This window comes from Balaenoptera musculus, chromosome 16 (genome assembly GCF_009873245.2).
Source record: "Balaenoptera musculus isolate JJ_BM4_2016_0621 chromosome 16, mBalMus1.pri.v3, whole genome shotgun sequence".
Taxonomy (NCBI): Eukaryota; Metazoa; Chordata; class Mammalia; order Artiodactyla; family Balaenopteridae; genus Balaenoptera; species Balaenoptera musculus.
The window spans coordinates 59580238-59598465 of NC_045800.1; the positions used below are offsets into that span (position 1 = coordinate 59580238).

General features: G+C 52.6%; 1 protein-coding gene across 1 annotated transcript; it reads left to right on the top strand.

The window, feature by feature from the left end:
- Positions 1–571: 571 nt before the first annotated feature.
- On the top strand, positions 572–4345 carry ZNF503 (zinc finger protein 503). Its single transcript, XM_036827915.1, is given in 6 exon segments — positions 572–1376; positions 2093–2704; positions 2707–2745; positions 2748–3002; positions 3004–3096; positions 3098–4345. Coding segments are annotated over 6 exon segments (1947 nt in total). The 5' UTR covers positions 572–1064; the 3' UTR covers positions 3734–4345.
- Positions 4346–18228: the final 13883 nt, after the last annotated feature.

An 18228-nucleotide genomic window follows, 5' to 3' on the forward strand; every position in this document is an offset into this window, starting at 1 on the left:
ACAGAGGAAACATGTGACCCCCGCTCCTGCCCCAATCTGCGCATCCCCGGGCGTCACGTGGCCGGGAAGGGCGGGGAGCCGAGCACACCAAGCGGAGACAGGCCTCCACCGCCTCCGCTGCCCACCCAGCTTCTGGTTTCTCCGCCGCCGAATCTCGGGAAATCAAAGCGGGCGGGCGGACTTCCTCCAACACCCGCTCCCCACCTTTCCTTACCCAGGCGGCCGCACCGCAAGAGATTTCAATTACCACTGAGGAGGAGGAGAGAATATTTGGTGTGCGGGCCCCCTGTGCGGCCCTGGGGTTGACAGTCCGGCTGTTGTCCAGACTCCCGCCAGTGCTCCTTCTGAACACCCCCAAACTGTTCCTCACACACACCCTCCTGCAAAAGAAGGTTTCAGTTTATTCTCCAGCTGGGGAAAGGACGGACGACGAGGAAGAAAAAAGAGGGAGGCGGCAGACAGCAAACGTAGAATAAATGTCCAGCTCGTCCTCCGAGCGAAATCAGGGGAGGGACACGCAGAGGGAGCGGCGAAGAGGGAGCTGCCCATTAAAACCAGCGCTGAGAGTCCTGGCGGCGGCGGCGGCGGCGGCGCGGGACGCGTCACATCCCCTTGACCCTCCAATCACCTCGGGCTCCCATTTGATTGGAAGGCGGCAAAGGCTTTAATCTCCCCCTCGGTGCAGCTGCTTTTGAAGTGAGTTTCCTCGCCAGAGCCCAGGCTGGACAGGCAGCGGCTCACATCGCGGAGAGCAGCGCAGGCGCTATCGCCGGGCCGCGAGTGCGCAACGCAGGGGCACAGCCCGAAGCGGACACCGCGAGCCACCCGGCACTCCCGCAGTCGGGCCGGCTCCTCCCGCTCGGCCACGGCTCCGCTGCGGGCCACCCAGGATTATTCGCTTCTGGCTCCAGGCGCCGAGAAGGCGCTCTGGGCGCCCGTGATCGCCGCGCCAGCTCCTCCTCCTCCTGCTGCTGCTCCTGCTTCCCGGGCGAGCGCGCAGCCCCGAGCCCGCCCCGCGCCTCCAGGAGCCCTCCCCCCGCTGCTCCCATGCGCGCGGGTGGGTCATGAGCACAGCGCCCTCGCTTTCTGCCTTAAGAAGCAGTAAGCACAGCGGCGGCGGCAGCGGCAGCGGCAGTGCGGACCCTGCCTGGACCAGCGCGCTCTCTGGAAATAGCTCCGGCTCCGGCCCCGGCCCAGGCTCGTCCCCGGCCGGCAGCACCAAGCCTTTTGTGCACGCCGTGCCCCCCTCTGACCCTCTCCGCCAGGCTAACCGCTTGCCCATCAAGGTGCTGAAGATGCTGACGGCACGGACTGGCCACATTTTGCACCCCGAGTACCTGCAGCCCCTGCCTTCCACTCCTGTCAGCCCCATAGAGGTAAGGACCCTATCCTGGATCGCGCTGGGACCACCACCCTGGATGCCACTTCACAGGATTTCTTTCTCTCGGGATCGGGGAGGGGGGGATGGAAGGGGGTCGGATTCCGCTCCGGGATGAGGGAGAGGATAGTGCCCCGCACCTTAAAACTAGGGCGGAAAGAGGGGAGGAGGTAGAATGAGGTATGAATGCTAAAAGGCAAGGCAGCCGAAACTTGTTTCTCCCTTTGGTATTAAAGCCCCTACCCCGACCCAGGTCCGCTCACGCTCAGCCTGGAAGATAGGAGCCCGGGAGCCCAAAATACGGTTCCAAAGTCCCAGTCCTCCGGTTCTCCAGAACCTGGTGTTTGTACACAGCCTCTAAGGCGCCAACCACCCGAGCCCTTACTCGAATTAGGGGTGTGTGTGGGTGCGTGGGGTTACAGTTCTGGGTCAAAGAGTCAGAAACCAAAACATTTTGCAATTTTTTTTAATACAGTTATCGCTTAGAGAGGACAGGAAAGATCCTGATGGCGGGGCGGGTGGGGGGGAGTGCTGTGGCCTTTCTCAAGAGCGAGAATGTGTGTGTGTAGAAGGGGTGTTGCCTAGAATTAAGCCTTGGGGCTGGGAGGATCTTTGCGGGTCTTGGCGGAGGTGCGTTTGAAACGTAGAAGCCAGGATTCTAAAGGGTTTCCCCTTCTTTCTTTGTGCTCCCCCCCCCACGTCTGACCCCCGCAGCTTGATGCCAAGAAGAGCCCGCTGGCGCTGTTGGCCCAAACATGCTCGCAGATCGGGAAGCCCGACCCCTCGCCCTCGTCCAAACTCTCCTCGGTCGCCTCCAACGGGGGAGGCGCGGGCGGTGCCGGCGGCGGCGCCGGGGGCGACAAGGACGCAAAGTCGGGCCCCCTCAAGCTGAGCGACATCGGCGTGGAGGACAAGTCGAGTTTCAAGCCGTACTCCAAACCCGGCTCGGATAAGAAGGAGCCGGGAGGCGGGGGCGGCGGAGGCGGGGGCGGCGGGGGCGGCGGCGGGGGGGTTTCGGCGGAGAAATCAGGATTCCGGGTACCGAGCGCCACCTGCCAGCCATTCACGCCCAGGACAGGCAGCCCAAGCTCCAGCGCCTCGGCCTGCTCGCCAGGAGGCATGCTGCCTTCGGCCGGGGGCGGCCCGGAGGGCAAGGACGACAAGAAGGACCCCGAGGCGGGCGGTGGCGGCAGCAAGGGCTCCGGGGGCGCCTCGGCCGAAGGGGGACCCACGGGGTTGGCGCACGGCCGGATTAGCTGTGGCGGCGGGATTAATGTGGACGTGAACCAGCACCCAGATGGGGGCCCCGGGGGCAAGGCTCTAGGAGCTCGGACTGCGGCGGCTCATCGGGCTCCGGCTCCGGCTCCCGGCCCCAGCGCGCCCCACTTCCTCCTCGGTGTTGGGCTCTGGGCTGGTGGCGCCCGTGTCGCCCTACAAGCCGGGCCAGACAGTGTTCCCTCTGCCTCCCGCGGGCATGACCTACCCAGGCAGCCTGGCTGGGGCCTACGCCGGCTACCCGCCCCAGTTCCTGCCACACGGGGTGGCGCTCGACCCTACCAAGCCGGGCAGCCTGGTGGGGGGCGCAGCTGGCGGCGGCCGCGCGGGCTCTCTGGGCTGCAGTAAGCCCCGCCGGCTCGAGCCCCTTGGCCGGAGCGTCGCCGCCGTCCGTGTGATGACCAGCCAGTTTGTGCCGGGACCCGTACTGCCTCAGCTACCACCTGCGCCAGCCACCTGGCTGGGGCGGCGGCAGCCAGCGCCTCGTGCGCTCACGATCCAGCCGCGGCGGCTGCGGCTCTCAAGTCCGGATACCCGCTGGTGTACCCCACGCACACTCTGCACGGCGGTGCACTCATCGCTAAACCGCTTGCCGCGGCTGCCGGCGCCACACCGCCCTCTCTGGCCGGCCACCCCCTCTACCCCTACGGCTTCATGCTCCCTAACGACCCACTCCCCCACATCTGCAACTGGGTGTCGGCCAACGGGCCTTGCGACAAGCGCTTCGCTACGTCCGAAGAGCTGCTCAGCCACTTGCGGACCCATACGGCCTTCCCCGGGACAGACAAACTGCTGTCGGGCTACCCCAGCTCTTCGTCTCTGGCCAGCGCTGCAGCGGCCGCAATGGCTTGCCACATGCACATCCCCACGTCGGGCGCCCCGGGCAGTCCCGGGACGCTGGCGCTGCGCAGCCCTCACCACGCGCTGGGACTCAGCAGCCGCTACCACCCCTACTCCAAGAGCCCGCTCCCCACGCCCGGCGCTCCCGTGCCCGTGCCCGCCGCCACCGGACCCTACTACTCCCCCTACGCCCTCTACGGACAGAGACTGACCACGGCCTCCGCGCTGGGGTACCAGTGAGGGCGGTCGGGAGGGCTGTCGAGGGAAAGAAAAGAACTGGGGGGTGGGGAAGAGCCGAGGGAGGGGCGGGAACAGGGCAGAGGCTACTGTCACCCGCGCGTGGGGATGACCCGGGCCAGAAAAGGAAAATACATATATACCGTATCTATCTACCCGAAACAGCGACCGAGACCCGGTGGGAAACTCACTCCCCTTTTCCCCACCTCTCATCTCCCCACCCAAACTTTATAAAAGTTGAAAAAATATCATTTGACTTTTTATAGAAAAAGAAGGAAAAAAGAATTGAGAAAGTGTTCATCTGAGGACTGCATCGGTGGACACTGGTATTTATTTATGTTAGCTCCAAGCGGACCCGTGGTTCAAAAGTGCATTACTTAGTTTGAGCTCCGTAGGTAAAAAGGAAGAGGGGGAAAAAATTAAAACTTGAGGGTAAAAATGTGGAAAACAAACCCTCCCGTCCCTTGTAGATTATAAATAAATACAAAACCGCCACAGAACTAGAGGTCTTCTCTTTAATGTTACTTTAAAATTGCTATGATTGTATTGTACGTTCTTATTTAATGTCTGATTGAAACAAATTTACCTGCATGTTTGTTACAAAAAATGAAAAAACAAAACAAAACAAGTCACAATTTGTCAGCTCTGATTTCAAATTGCAATTATTTTTAAGGTGTATACCATCGAAAGAGAATGGATATTTTTTTGTATGTAGTCTGGAAGAAAACAAAAAAAAAAAAAAAAGGAAAAACAATTCTATTCCAAAACCTCATTTGCCTTATTTTGTTCTTTAAAAGGAACACTTAACTATTTTTAATTTTTAAGTCCACCCGCTGAGAAGGGGACAAGTAAGGTTTACGTCATGTACTAAAATAATAGACAATGTATCGCTTTAAAGATTAAAATTCCGTATATTTGATGTATTAAAAGGTTTTACTTCTTCTTTTATCTTTTTTTTTTTTGGTTAAAGAGAAAGAGGAGCGGCATGTTTCGGCCTCAGTAGGTTCCCAGGGCCTCATGGCTACTCATTCTTCCCAGGACCGTGGCCGCATTTCCGATTGTTTGGTTGTGATTTTCAGGAAGAGGCAAAGGCTTCAGACGGGCTGGCCAGTCGTGGGGGTTGGCCTTGGGGAAAATATTTTTAAAGGGGATTTCACAATTTGGAAAGATAGTGTCCTTAGCTATCACTAATTTCGTTTTTAATATTTCTCCCAGCAGCTGGTTTGTAAAAGTGAAAGAAAAGAAAAGGATTTTTAAATTTTTCCCTACTGAGATTTTCGGGAGTTTGGGTTTCGTTTTGTGCACAGCGCGGCGCAGGTCGGGACTCGCCCGCGCTCGGCCTCGGCCCCGGCCCGGAGGAGGTGCCGCTACCCGCTGTCCCTCGCGCTTTCCAAGCATCCCCCGTTCCGGGCGGGCAGCCGGGATCGATTGGGGGTCGGAGGGCTCTTGGGGACCTGTTTCCCAGGCCTGGGGAGGAGAGCGCACCGGAGCCCTCTTGTCCCTAGGGAGAAAGTGAGTTCGCTTTCCTTTTCTTCTTCTGGCTGCGGAGGGCCAAAGGCGCCCACCAGCCGACCCCCTCCAGCCACCACCCTCCCCCCGGGGCTGCTTCCTCTCTCCGGAGTCGGGACCCGCGTCAGGCCGGCGCCGCGGCTGCTTTTCCACATCCCGATTTCTCTGCAGTCTGCGCTTTATCCCAGTCAGCGCCGCAGGAGAGCGCGCCCGGGCCCGGGACCCGGAAGCCCCTTCCAGTTCGGCCCCGCGAGGGTCCTGGCGCCCACTGTTGGCTTCGCTGGGGCGACCAGGTGGACGCCGAGGGCCGTTCTGGGTTGCGAGCTCAGCTCCGCAAAGGCGCGGCGGGACTCTCCGTCCGGGCGCGGATCCCCGCGGGGCGCGCCGCTCCCTTCTCCCCAGCTTGAGCGGCAGGACGGAGCTGCCTGAAGCGCCCATGGAACCAGGCAGAGAAGATGTCTAATCTTTTTGGGAGGGGGGGGGGGGTCCAAGGCCCACCCCCACCCCCCACCCGCGATCACGCACCCCCACCCGCGATCACACACACACTCATACTCCAGGCCCGGGCGCAAGTCCTGGTCTCTGGCTGTTTGGGCGCTCGCCCCGCCGGGTCCGCGGGAGTTCTGGGTCCAGAGCTCGCCTTTCCTGGGATCCTGGGACCCTGGAGTCGCGGCGCTGAGCGCGCGCCCCGAACTCTCCTCTCCCCAGGGTCAGGCCGTTCTGGGTTCTCCGAGCCACCGGTCTCCCTCGGCGTCAAGCTCCCCCTGCTGCCTCGGGAAGCTCACCGCCGCGCAGAGGCCGCCCTCGGCCTCAGACTTCGGTCAGTCAACCGCGCGGCCCCCGCCGCCATTTGCTCGAGGGTTGGTGACTCTGAGATTTTTACACCCTCCTCCCAGCGTCAGCCTCACGCCTGCGGGGCCTTTTCCCGGGTTGAACGCAAAGCAGGCCCGGCGACCTCCGGGACGCCGCGGGGAGCTCCCAGGCCTCCTCCTGGAGAGGACTTGGTAGAGGAAGACTGGCTTCGCGTCGCCTACCCGGAGGGGGCAGCCTCCCGCGCCTCCGAGCCGCCTGCCCGCACTGCACCCGGGACGACGCCGTCTTGCTCCCACTCTGGTCCGGCTAAGAGAGGCTGGGCTGGGCCTAGCTGGGTCTAGCTTATTGAGAACCTCGGCCGATGGAGCGACTTGTCACCCGCAGGCTCTCGGACAGACACCCCCCCCCCAATGGGATGGGAGGACATTCGAGGAGGTGGTGCGGCCCGAGTCCCGAGGACTCCAGTGCCCACGGCTTGTGACGTGAAAGCCAGGCCCTTGCTCACCCCTCACCAGCACCAGCCCCGCACCCCTGGCCACTCCGACCCACACGCTTCGCTATCCTTTGCCTCAAGTCTTTGGGAAGGGCCACCACACCTTGCCCGCCGGGACCCACTTGGGAGGGAAGGACCTAGAAATTCCCCAGCCCTGGAATTTCAGGTCTGGGACCGGCACGGAGACGAACTGGGCACGCTCGTGCCTTCACGCCCAGTCTCGATATTTTATTAACAAAAATCAAACCCAAAACGCCTTGAAATTTTAATGAGACCTCCTTCCCGGGGAATCTACTCAGAGGCAGTAAAATTCCGGAGCTGGGGGCCGGAGGTTGGGGGAAGAAAGCGTTCCCCGACGTGTGAGAGGGAGCTGAGTCACCCCGGGCGCCGGGTTAGTGAGGAGAGGGTGCCAGTGTGTGCTGCAGGTCCAGACCAGGCGCGACCCCGCTCGGGAACAGACGCCCCATCCTCGTTCCGCGCCCCCGGCTCTCCCGCTGTCTCTTGAACTGCCGCGGGATCCTCCGCACGCCGGCCCGCTGCCGCCGAAGCCCGAGCGGAGCGCGGCGTGTCCGCCAGGCGGCGATGCGGAGTCCAGCGGAGTGGGCAAGAGACCCGGAACCCTGGCCAGCGCGCGGGACGCCGGCTGGGTGGTCAGCCCGAGACCCCACGCCTCCACCTTCGCACGGTTTTCGAAGCGGTGTCCCGGAGCTCCCTCCTGGTAGTTCCTTGCTCCTCTCCTGCTGCGAACCATGTCCTCCGCGCTTCTCCACCTGCACTAGCTTCTGCTGTTGTGTTCCCCGTGCTCTCTTTTTCTACCCCAGAGGAGTTGGCCCACGTGTCAAGGGCCCCTCCCCATCCCGGGGAGCTCCCACCGACCTCATCAAGGCTCCGACAGGTCACTTTGTCTGTCATAGGGAAGTGATCCCCAGACATTCATGCATTCATTCATTCTCATTCTCTGAGTATTTCCTACGACCTACCCCTTGCCAAGGGCTGCCCATCTCTTTACTCACCCCTGACACAGATGGAGAAACTGAGGCTAAGTCCTGGAAGCCAGTGGCAAGGCCAACAGAGAAAGCCCAAGCCTTTTCCTCGATTCAAGCTCCGCCCCAATCTGTACCTCTGGCAGTGACACTGAGTGACCCTGGTGTCTCTGTGCTGAGTGGTCTTTAACCAATAAGGAAAGGCAGGTGAAAAAGCCTTCTGGTCGGTGAACTCCCTGTGCTTTGGAAAACGTGTAAAAGTTGCCCAGAAGGTGAGGCCTGTCCCTGCGAGGCCATCTGACGGCCTCTTCTGCACATATTGCCTTACGGTTCCTCATCTATAATACTATGGCTATAGGCCTGGTGGTGCTCAGAGTGACTGCAAAGCTGCAGGCTGACCTGCTCACTCTGTTATGCCCAGCCCATATTATCCTGTATTATCCATTTAAACCTCACAACAATTCCGTGAGGTTGTTAGAAGCTTTACCCCTGTTTTACAGATGAGAAAACTGAGGCTCAGCCGGGGAAGGATACTAGCTTGAGGTTACACAACTAGTGAGTGATGAAGTCTATGCAGAGATTCTCACCTTGGCTGCTCTCACCTGAGGCAATTTTAAAGCATAACAATGCCTGGGAGGCAGAGATTCTGATTCAGCTGGGAGAAAGTGTGGTGGACATAACTGTTTTCTTTTTCTTTTAAGTTCTCAGCGTTGTTATTATTATTTTACTTTTTATTATGGAGATTTTCAAACATACACAAAGGTAGAGGGAATGGTATACTAGACACCCACAAACCCATCACCCAGCCTCAACAGTTATCAACTCATGACCAATCTTGTTTCCTCTCTGCCCCCTCCTTCTTGCCTCCCCCAACCCATTAATTTGAAGTGAATACAGACATCTTATCATTTCACTTCCTCAGATGTTCATCACTTCCAGCCAGGCTCCCAATCTAGGGCTCATCCCACTGCCCCCCTTAGTTGAGGCTTAAGTTCAGATAATGCACAGCAAAGCTGGGATTTGAACTCATTTCTCTCAGACCCAGAGCCCCAGCACTTCACCCTACCCTGTGCTGGAGATCCCCCAAAGTCCTGGGGGCACTGATCTCTCTCTGCCCAGTGTGACCCTGGGGTTTGCCCAGGGGGTGTCTGGGCTGCAGAAAGACTCTTGAGCCCCTGGTGAAGCAGCAGTGCCTGATGGGACACCCACAGCACAAGGGGCGTTCTGAGAGAACAGCTTAAAGCCACATGGTACAGTGCAAAGAGCACAAATTTGGGGTCAGGCTGGTCTAAATCGAACTCTAGCTCCACCACTGGCGCAACTCTATAACTCAGTTTATCTGGGCCTCAGTTTTCTCATCTGTAAAATGGATATATTGATACCCACCTAATAGGGTTGCTGTGAGGCTCAAATGAAATCATTAGTGTGAAAATTCCCAACCTACTGTCTGGCCCATACTGGCTCTTAGTAAAGACAGATTTCCTTCCTTCTTCTCTTCCCAAAGTATTGTTTCATTATGACCAGCCCCCCCGCTCAAGAACTAACTGTGGCTCCCTGTGGTTCACTGGTTCAAATTCTCAGTCTACTATCTGGCCATCAGAGTGCCTATAACCATGGTTCACCTTCTGACCTGGCCTCTCTTTGCCTGTTCTACCTTGTGTCTCACCGGTCTTCACAGTCCAGACCCTCTTCCAGCCAGCTAGCCCCCCAGCACCTTGGTTGATTATGCTCATCATACACTTCTTCCCTGGAATGACTTCCTCCTTCCCTATCCTTCAAAACTTTCTCAAGACTCATTTTCAGGAAGCCCTCCAGGTTTCTCTCTCTCTCTCTCTCTCTCTCTCTCTCTCACTCTCTCTCTCACACACACACACTTTCCCTCACTTCGCATTCCCTCAGAACTTAATGCAATGGCAGAGGGTAGACATATAAAGGCCACTGGACTAGGGATGAGGACCCCAGGGTTTGAGTGGTGCCTCTTCATAGTTGTGTGACCATGGACAAGTCACTTATGGCCTCTGTGAAACTTGTCTCCAAAACTGTTATTTGTCTACACACACCATGGGCAGCACATCTACCAACACTAATAACGTTAATAAGCAGCATGCATTTCACGCTTACTTCCAGGCACTCATCTAGTCCTATTACTACTACTATACTAGTATCCTCCTTTTACAGGTGAAGAAACTGAGGACTAGAGGGAAATCACATGTCTGTGCTCCAGCGCTGAAGTCCTTAACCACTGTACTCCACTGTGCTAGTCCCTGTGCCTGGAATCTTTGCCCTCTACCTTATTTTCCTAAGTACCAACAACTCAAAACTCCTGCTTCAAATCTCCGGCCAGTGTCACCTCCTCCAGGAAGCCCCCCAGGTCCTTCCCATTGGATCCAATGCCCTTCTCTTTGCTCCTGTAGCACCTGTCCATCCCATCATACTCTCTTTACATTTTCCTCCCAGCCTGGACTCTGAGGCACTGGGAAGGAGGGACTGTCTCCTATACCTATTCCTAGTCCTGGCACTAGCTTGGTACCTGGAACCTAGTAGATGTTCAATAAGTGTTGGAGAGAAGGAGGGAAAGGGAAGGAAAGGGGCGGGGGAAGAAAGAGGAAAACAAAAGACAGAAGGGAGGAAATATGCAAAAGAATTGGGCTCTCTTGGACAGGATGATTCTTCCAAAGAGAGGAGGAGGAGAAGTAGCAGTGGGCTTAGAGGAACTTTGGATGCCTTTGCCCATGGCACAAAACGAGGCCTGGCGAGCTTCCATGCATCAGTTAGAAATTGCATTTGCTGACAATAACAAAGACCCTTAAAGAGTGGCTTAAAGAAGATAAATGTTCTCTTCTCTCAGTCTGGAGGTGGATGGTCCAGGCTAAGAATGGCACCCAGGGTCCTCTGCCTTCCTCTGTGCCAGCCCAACCAGGAAGCTTTTCATCCTCATGTCGTCTCTGAGTCCAAAATGGCTGCTGGAGCTCAGCTACCATCACCTCATTCCAGACAACAGGAAGGAGGAGTGAAAGGAGGTAAAAGGGTCCCTCCCTTTTAATGAGTCTTTCTGGAATCCACAGACAACGCCTCAGCTTATACCTCATTGGGCAGAACCTAGTCACATGGCCATGCTTAGCTGCAAGGGAGGCTGGGAAATGTAATGTTTAGCTGGGCACACTGCTGCCTAAAATCAATTCAGTGTTTTGTTACTCAGGGAAGCAAGAAGGGTGGGAGCTGGGGTAGGACATCAGCAGACTCCTCTGCAATCCGCAGAAGGGGTTACCCAGAACTGGAGTCAGGAGAGAGCTCTCTTGTTGGTGGCCTTCCAGAGGGTCACTGGTTGGTGACTTGCACCGCCAAACCACAGATTCTTGTTGATAAAGTGAGCAGGGGTGGCACTTGATAAGTCCTCAAAAGTTGTAATTCTTGTTCCTCTTAGGTGCCTGGAGTCATATACTACAATGATTTAGGGTGGGATTTGTCAAAAAGTAATTTTTATCCCTATAAAGATCTTCGGAAGATGGCGGAGTAGAAGGACATGCTCTCAATCCCTCTTGCGAGAACACCAGAATCACAACTAGCTGCAGGACAATCATCAATAGGAAGACACTGGAACTCACCAAAAAAGATACCCCACATCCAAAGACAAACGAGAAGCCACAATGAGATGGTAGGAGGGGCACAATCAGAGTAAAATCAAATCCCATAACTGGTGGGTGGGTAACTCACAGACTGGCGAACACTTATACCACAGAAGTCCACCCACTGGAGTGAAGGTTCTGAGCCCCACGTCAGGCTTCCCAACCTGGGGGTCCGGCAACGGGAGGAGGAATTCATAGAGAATCAGACTTTGGTAAAGTTGCAGGATACAAAATTAATGCACAGAAATCTCTTGCATTCCTATACACTAATGATGAAAAATCTGAAAGAGAAATTATGGAAACACTCCCATTTACCATTGCAACAAAAAGAATAAAATACCTAGGAATAAAGCTACCTAGGGAGACAAAAGACCTGTATGCAGAAAACTATAAGACACTGATGAAAGAAATTAAAGATGATACCAGCAGATGGAGAGATATACCATGTTCTTGGATTGGAAGAATCAACATTGTGAAAATGAGTACACTACCCAAAGCAATCTACAGATTCAATGCAATCCCTATCAAATTACCAATGGCATTTTTTACGGAGCTAGAACAAATCATCTTAAAATTTGTATGGAGACACAAAAGACCCCGAATAGCCAAAGCAGTCTTGAGGGAAAAAAACAGAGCTGGAGGAATCAGACTCCCTGACTTCAGACTATACTACAAAGCTACAGTAATCAAGACAATATGGTACTGGCACAAAAACAGAAACATAGATCAATGGAACAAGATAGAAAGCCCAGAGATAAACCCACGCATCTATGGTCAACTAATCTATGACAAAGGAGGCAAAGATATACAATGGAGAAAAGACAGTCTCTTCAATAAGTGGTGCTGGGAAAACTGGACAGCTACATGTAAAAGAATGAAATTAGAATACTCCCTAACATCATACACAAAAATAAACTCAAAATGGATTCGAGACCTAAGTGTAAGACCGGACACTATAAAACTCTTAGAGGAAAACATAGGAAGAACACTCTTTGACATAAATCACAGCAAGATCTTTTTTGATCCACCTCCTAGAGTAATGGAAATAAAAACAAAAATAAACAAATGGGACCTAATGAAACTTCAAAGCTTTTGCACAGCAAAGGAAACCATAAACAAGACGAAAAGACAACCCTCAGAATGGGAGAAAATATTTGCAAACGAATCAACGGACAAAGGATTAATCTCCAAAATATATAAACAGCTCATTCAGCTCAATATTAAAGAAACAAACAACCCAATCCAAAAATGGGCAGAAGACCTAAATAGACATTTCTCCAAAGAAGACATACAGATGGCCAAGAAGCACATGAAAAGATGCTCAACATCACTAATTATTAGAGAAATGCAAATCAAAACTACAATGAGGTATCACCTCACACCAGTTAGAATGGGCATCATCAGAAAATCTACAAACAACAAATGCTGGAGAGGGTGTGGAGAAAAGGGAACCTTCTTGCACTGTTGGTGGGAATGTAAATTGATACAGCCACTATGGAAAACAATATGGAGGTTCCTTAAAAAACTAAAAATAGAATTACCATACGATCCAGCAATCCCACTACTGGGCATATACCCAGAGAAAACCGTAATTCAAAAAGACACATGCACCCCAATGTTCATTGCAGCACTATTTACAATAGTTAGGTCATGGAAGCAACCTAAATGCCCATCGACAGACGAATGGATAAAGAAGATGTGGTACATATATACAATGGAATATTACTCAGCCATAAAAAGGAATGAAATTGAGTCATTTGTTGAGACGTGGATGGATCTAGAGACTGTCATACAGAGTGAAGTAAGTCAGAAAGAGAAAAACAAATATCGTATATTAACGCATGTATGTGGAACCTAGAAAAATGGTACAGATGAACCGGTTTGCAGGGCACAAGTTGAGACAGAGATGTAGAGAACAAACGTATGGACACCAAGGGGGGAAAACCACGGTGGGGTGGGGATGGTGGTGTGCTGAATTGGGTGATTGGGATTGACATGTATATACTGATGTGTATAAAATTGATGACTGATTAAAAAAAGAAAAGAAAAAGATCTTTGGTTAGGGACCTGTTCATTTTCGCCTGCACCCCCCACACCACCAAGCCAGGAAGAAGGGACTGATCATCTTTGAAAACAGAACAACAATGAAAATAAAATCTCATGGGATGAAAGGGAGTAGCATTGTAAACCTACCTCCCACCCCCTTCCATGTTATTGGAAAAAAACTGAATACAGCCTCCAACTCAAAACAGAGGCAGACCAATGCTAAATCAACTTTGCACTAACCTTACCTTAAATAATTACACTGTAACTACAGAAAGGTAAAAGAAACAAGACACAACCAAAAAGAACACAAACGTTATCATTGAATCATAGCGACACTGGAGTGAGTTCTAATCATGCCTCCATACACCCACACCGGCCCTTGGGACACACCTATGCCAGGTCCTGGGGAGTGGAGGTGGCAGGGGGTGCAGGGGGGGGGCAGATTCGGAAAAGGGAAGACTTAGGGAGACTCCTAAGACTGAAAGGGGTAAGGAGAAAGCAGGAACAGGGAATCCATGAATGTGAGCAGTTTGGTTGCCCTGTTGCTGGAAGCCTCCTCAGCCTTAGGTCTCAAAAAGGGAGAGAGATTTCAGAGTTCTCGGTGACTTCTCTGCATGTCTCTCTGTGTCTCTGCCATTTTTCTTTCACACGCTTTATAAACAACTCTCCCCCACATCCTCCAGGGGCAATTCCTATAGTGTGGGAATTCTATACCTTCCACATCACTAGTTCTTAAGCCTTTTGTGGGTTGAGGGAAGGATGCAGAAACCACAGCCTTTTCTTTTTTTTTTTTTCTGAGAATCCGATAGATAAAAGCAACAGCCCATATACTCAACATTGGAAAAATAATTTCGTGGGGTTCATGGGCCTGCAGATTTTAAATCCTTGATATTGAAGGAAATCCAAGATTTTAAATATAAAAAGAGCATGCCCTTGGGAAACACCCTGAGGGACTCTGGGTTTTCCTTTCTATATTTTTCTGACCATGGCTACATTCCAAATACTCTGTGTGATTAACTGTAACAAATAACATTTATGTCAACCTACTACAGGCCGGTGTTAACCTGTGCAACCTTCACAATAACTCTGTGAAGTGGGCACTATCACTGGCCCCACTTTATGGAAGAGGAAACTGAGGCACAGAGAGGTAAAATGATTTGCCCAAGACCACACAGCTAGGAAGTGGCAGAGCTGGGATTGTGTTATAGGCTACTGGACTCCAAGGCCATTATTTTTGTGCTTTTCACCACTGCATAGTGGCCTTTACCTCTCTGTACACTGAAGCCACACAAACCTACCTAACCCTAATGCAGGTGTCAGGCGCCACCTAGTAGTGTGTTGGAATCAGCTCATACTGGCTCACAAGAGCCAATTGTGCACATCTCTTCCCAACTCGTCATTCTGTGATGTTATGGTGATAGCTTGAAATCAGCCATGGTGGCAGTATTTTACACCACAGCAATCGGCAAACACTCTAAGTGAAGGCTTTCCCCCCCACCAGAGAGCTGTTTATTAAGCATTTACCAGCACCACCACTGGACCCACTTATTTTTAGCCCCACTCAAATAGCTGCAACCTGCACATCCAGCAGCCCGGGCCCCGAGTCCGTGGGAAGCAAGGATCTTCCCCCAGTCAGTGAGGGGATTTGATGTGGTCTGCTGCCCCCCAGGCTTAGTGTAAGGATAATTAGGGAGAGTGTAGCCTCCTCTCTGACCCCCTGCATGCAGGCTGTCTTCCAGCTGCCCTCAGCACCTTCCCTGTCCTAGAAAACCCAGGCTTGGTCCGCTGGGATCCAGATCCTTTACACCATGCCTGGCAGCCCACCTGACGTGAGGGCCCTTGGCCGCCTAGACGCCTCAGCAGACTGCTGCTCCACACCCCTGCCATTGGGCCCTTAGCTATTGATGCCAGCCAGGTCTGGTTTAACCCTTTCCCTTTGGGGTTAGTCACAGGCAGCTGGCCCCTCCCTCCAGCCCCACTAGATACCAGCCCCACTCCCTCTCCACCTTCTGGGAGCACCCCAGACAACTGCCCAGCTGGGAACCAAGAACAGTTTGACAATGCACATTCTCTGACGTTTGTCCATTGGGAAACCCTATCCAACAGCAAGGATTCCAGTGGGCTAGGCCTAGGGTGGAGCCTTCCCTGGTGCCCTCTCACCAAGCAGAATCTCGGACCATAGGAACGAAATGGATTATTATGATTATTATCATTTAGTGAGCATTTTCCTTGTGCCAAGAGCTTTATATTTCTTTATATTATCTTTTGTAATCCCTACAAGATCTCTAGGAGATAAGTACTATATTAATCTCATGTTTAAAGAGAGAAAATTAAGATTCAGAGAGGTTAGGTAACATGCCTGAAGTCACACAGCTAACAAGTGGTGAGCTGAAGGCCAGAGCTGTCTCACTCTAAAGCCCCATGCCTTAAAACCTGTGTACTTCAACTGACAGGTACTGCTCTCAGAGCTAACAGAAAGTCCACAGTGGCTTCCTTCTCCAGCCCCCAGGGAAATATGGGAAAGGCAGCCCCTCTTGCCTCCCTTGGGGTTCCCTGGGGAAGTCCCCAAGAGGAGAGGAAAGACAACCTTGGTCACCTGTGGCAAAGCTACTGCCCAGTCCGAGCTGTGACCCTCCAAACATAGAAAGTGAGCGTTCAGTGGCAAGCACGTCATGAGTACCTGCTGCATACACAGCGTTCTCTTAGGCATGGAGGTAGTGGGAAGACGACTAGGACACGGTGTCTGCCCTCAAATAACTTACTGTCCAGTCTACTGGGTCACAGAAAAGTTGCTGCCTTAAGGCGGGCTGTGATAAAGGCTATCATCACTGGAGGCACAGGATTAATTCCGATAGGAGGATGCTGAAATCATGGGGGAAGAGGCAGCACTTGATCTGGGCTTGGACAATGAATAGGCATTTCATGGCTGGAAAATGGGGGATTTGGGAAACCAGGAGGAGGGACGAGCAGGCTCAAAGGCATGGAGGCAGGACGGCCCATGAGGGTGTTTGGTAGGGATGCAGCTGGGGCAGGGGCAGTGGGTGGGAATGTGATAGGAACAGATGGCGTCTTGTTCTTCGCTAAGCAATGGGGAGCCATCAGAGGTCTTTGAGCAGAGGAGTACCATTATGGGATAGAACAGTGAGACTGGAGATAAAGAGACCAGGACATCAGGTGGTTTGGACAGGAGAAGGTGACAGCTGGAAGCAGGGTAGAGGCTGCAGGACAGACAAAGCAAGAACCGTCCCAGGGGATGGCGAGGAGGTACGATGGACTGGACTCAGTGAAGGGCAGGGGCTGGAAAGGAGAGAGGAAAGGCAAATATGATCCTGAGGTCTTGGCCTAGGGTACTGGGCTACACTGCTGTAACAAAGAGACCCACCCCCGCCCCCAGTTCAGTGACTTAAATCGGATGGAAGTTTCTCTCGGGTCTCTGTTATCTGTGCCGGTAAGGCTGCTCTGCTCCATGACATCATTCAGCAACCCAAGGGCCTTCCATCTTGGTGTTCCTTCATCCCCTAGGATACTGTGCTCATTGCTGCGATAAGATATGGGCGCTATTCCCACCCAGGGGAAGGGGAGAGGAGGGAAGTTCAGGGCAAGCAACGTCCTTTGGAACAAGTGAGGAAGAAGTTGCTCATAGTTGCCTGGCCACACCCAGCTTCACGGGAGGCTGTGAAATGTCGTTTCTGCCCCGGTGGCCGTGTGCAAGGAAGAAGGGGAGAATAGATTTGGGATGGAGGGCTATCCAGGAGTCGGCCACATCTGGGTAACTGGAAGAAATTCTGAGGGGGAGCGGGCTTTGGCAGGGAGATACAGGGTGTACGTTTTGTATAGGTTGAGTTTCTTGTGCCTGCAGGAGGTCAGGGCTGGAGATGTAAATTTGTGAGTAGTTAGCAGAAGAGAGGGCTAAAACCTGGGGTGTGAGGGATATAGACCCTGGGAGAGACAATAGAAGAAGAAAATTGGACTAAGGGTGGAACCTGAGACTCTTGAGGAAGGCCTAGGAGGAACAGTCACTTTGCCAATAGTATTTTGTTTTTTTCCTTTTTAATTTTTTTAAATTGATGTATACTTGATGTATAATATTATATTAGTTTCAGGTGTACAACATTTTGATTCAGTCGTTTTATAGACTATACTCCATTTAAGGTTATTACAAAATAATGGCTGTATTTCCCTCTGCTGTACGATATACCCTTGTTGTTTATTTATTTTATACATAGTGGTTTGTGTCTCTTAATCCCATACCCCTATCTTGCTCCTCCCCACTTCCTTCTCCCCAGGGGTAACCACTAGTTTCTTCTCTGTATCTGTGAGTCTGTTTCTGTTTTGTTATATACATTCACTTGTTTTATTTTGTTAGATTCCACATATAAATAATAACACAGAGTATTTGTCTTTCTCTGTCTGACTTATTTCACTAAGCATAATACTCTCGAGGTCCATCCACACCATTGGAAATGGTGGAATTTTATTCTATTTAGGGCTGAGTAATATTCCATTGTGTATATCTATATTTTCCACATCTTCTTCATCCAGTCATCTGTTGATGGACACGTAGGTTGCTTCCATATCTTTTGCCAGAGGGACGAGGGTCACAGGAGAAGCCTCTGTGACAAAGAGGCAGACCCAGGGGACTGGGGATGGGGAGGTGGTTAGAAGCACCACATCCAGGGGGGACAAGAGACCTCAGAGGGGACTTGGCTCCAGAGCCAGGATCCCCAACTAGGCGGCAGGGTAGGGGGGCTTGGTAGTGAGGTGAGCACAGCTGCACAGCCAGAGTATTACTGGGGTACATTGTGAAATGCTCACCACAATCAAGTTAGTTAACACATCCATTACCTCACACAGTTACCGTGTGTGCGTGCGCGTGTGCGCGCGTGTGTGTGTGTGTGGTAAAAACACTTAAGATCTACTCTCTTAGCAAATTTCAAGTGTACAATACAGTATTATTGACTATAATCGCCGTGCTGTATACAAGATTCCCAGACCTTATTCATCTTATAGCTTTAAGTTTATATGCTT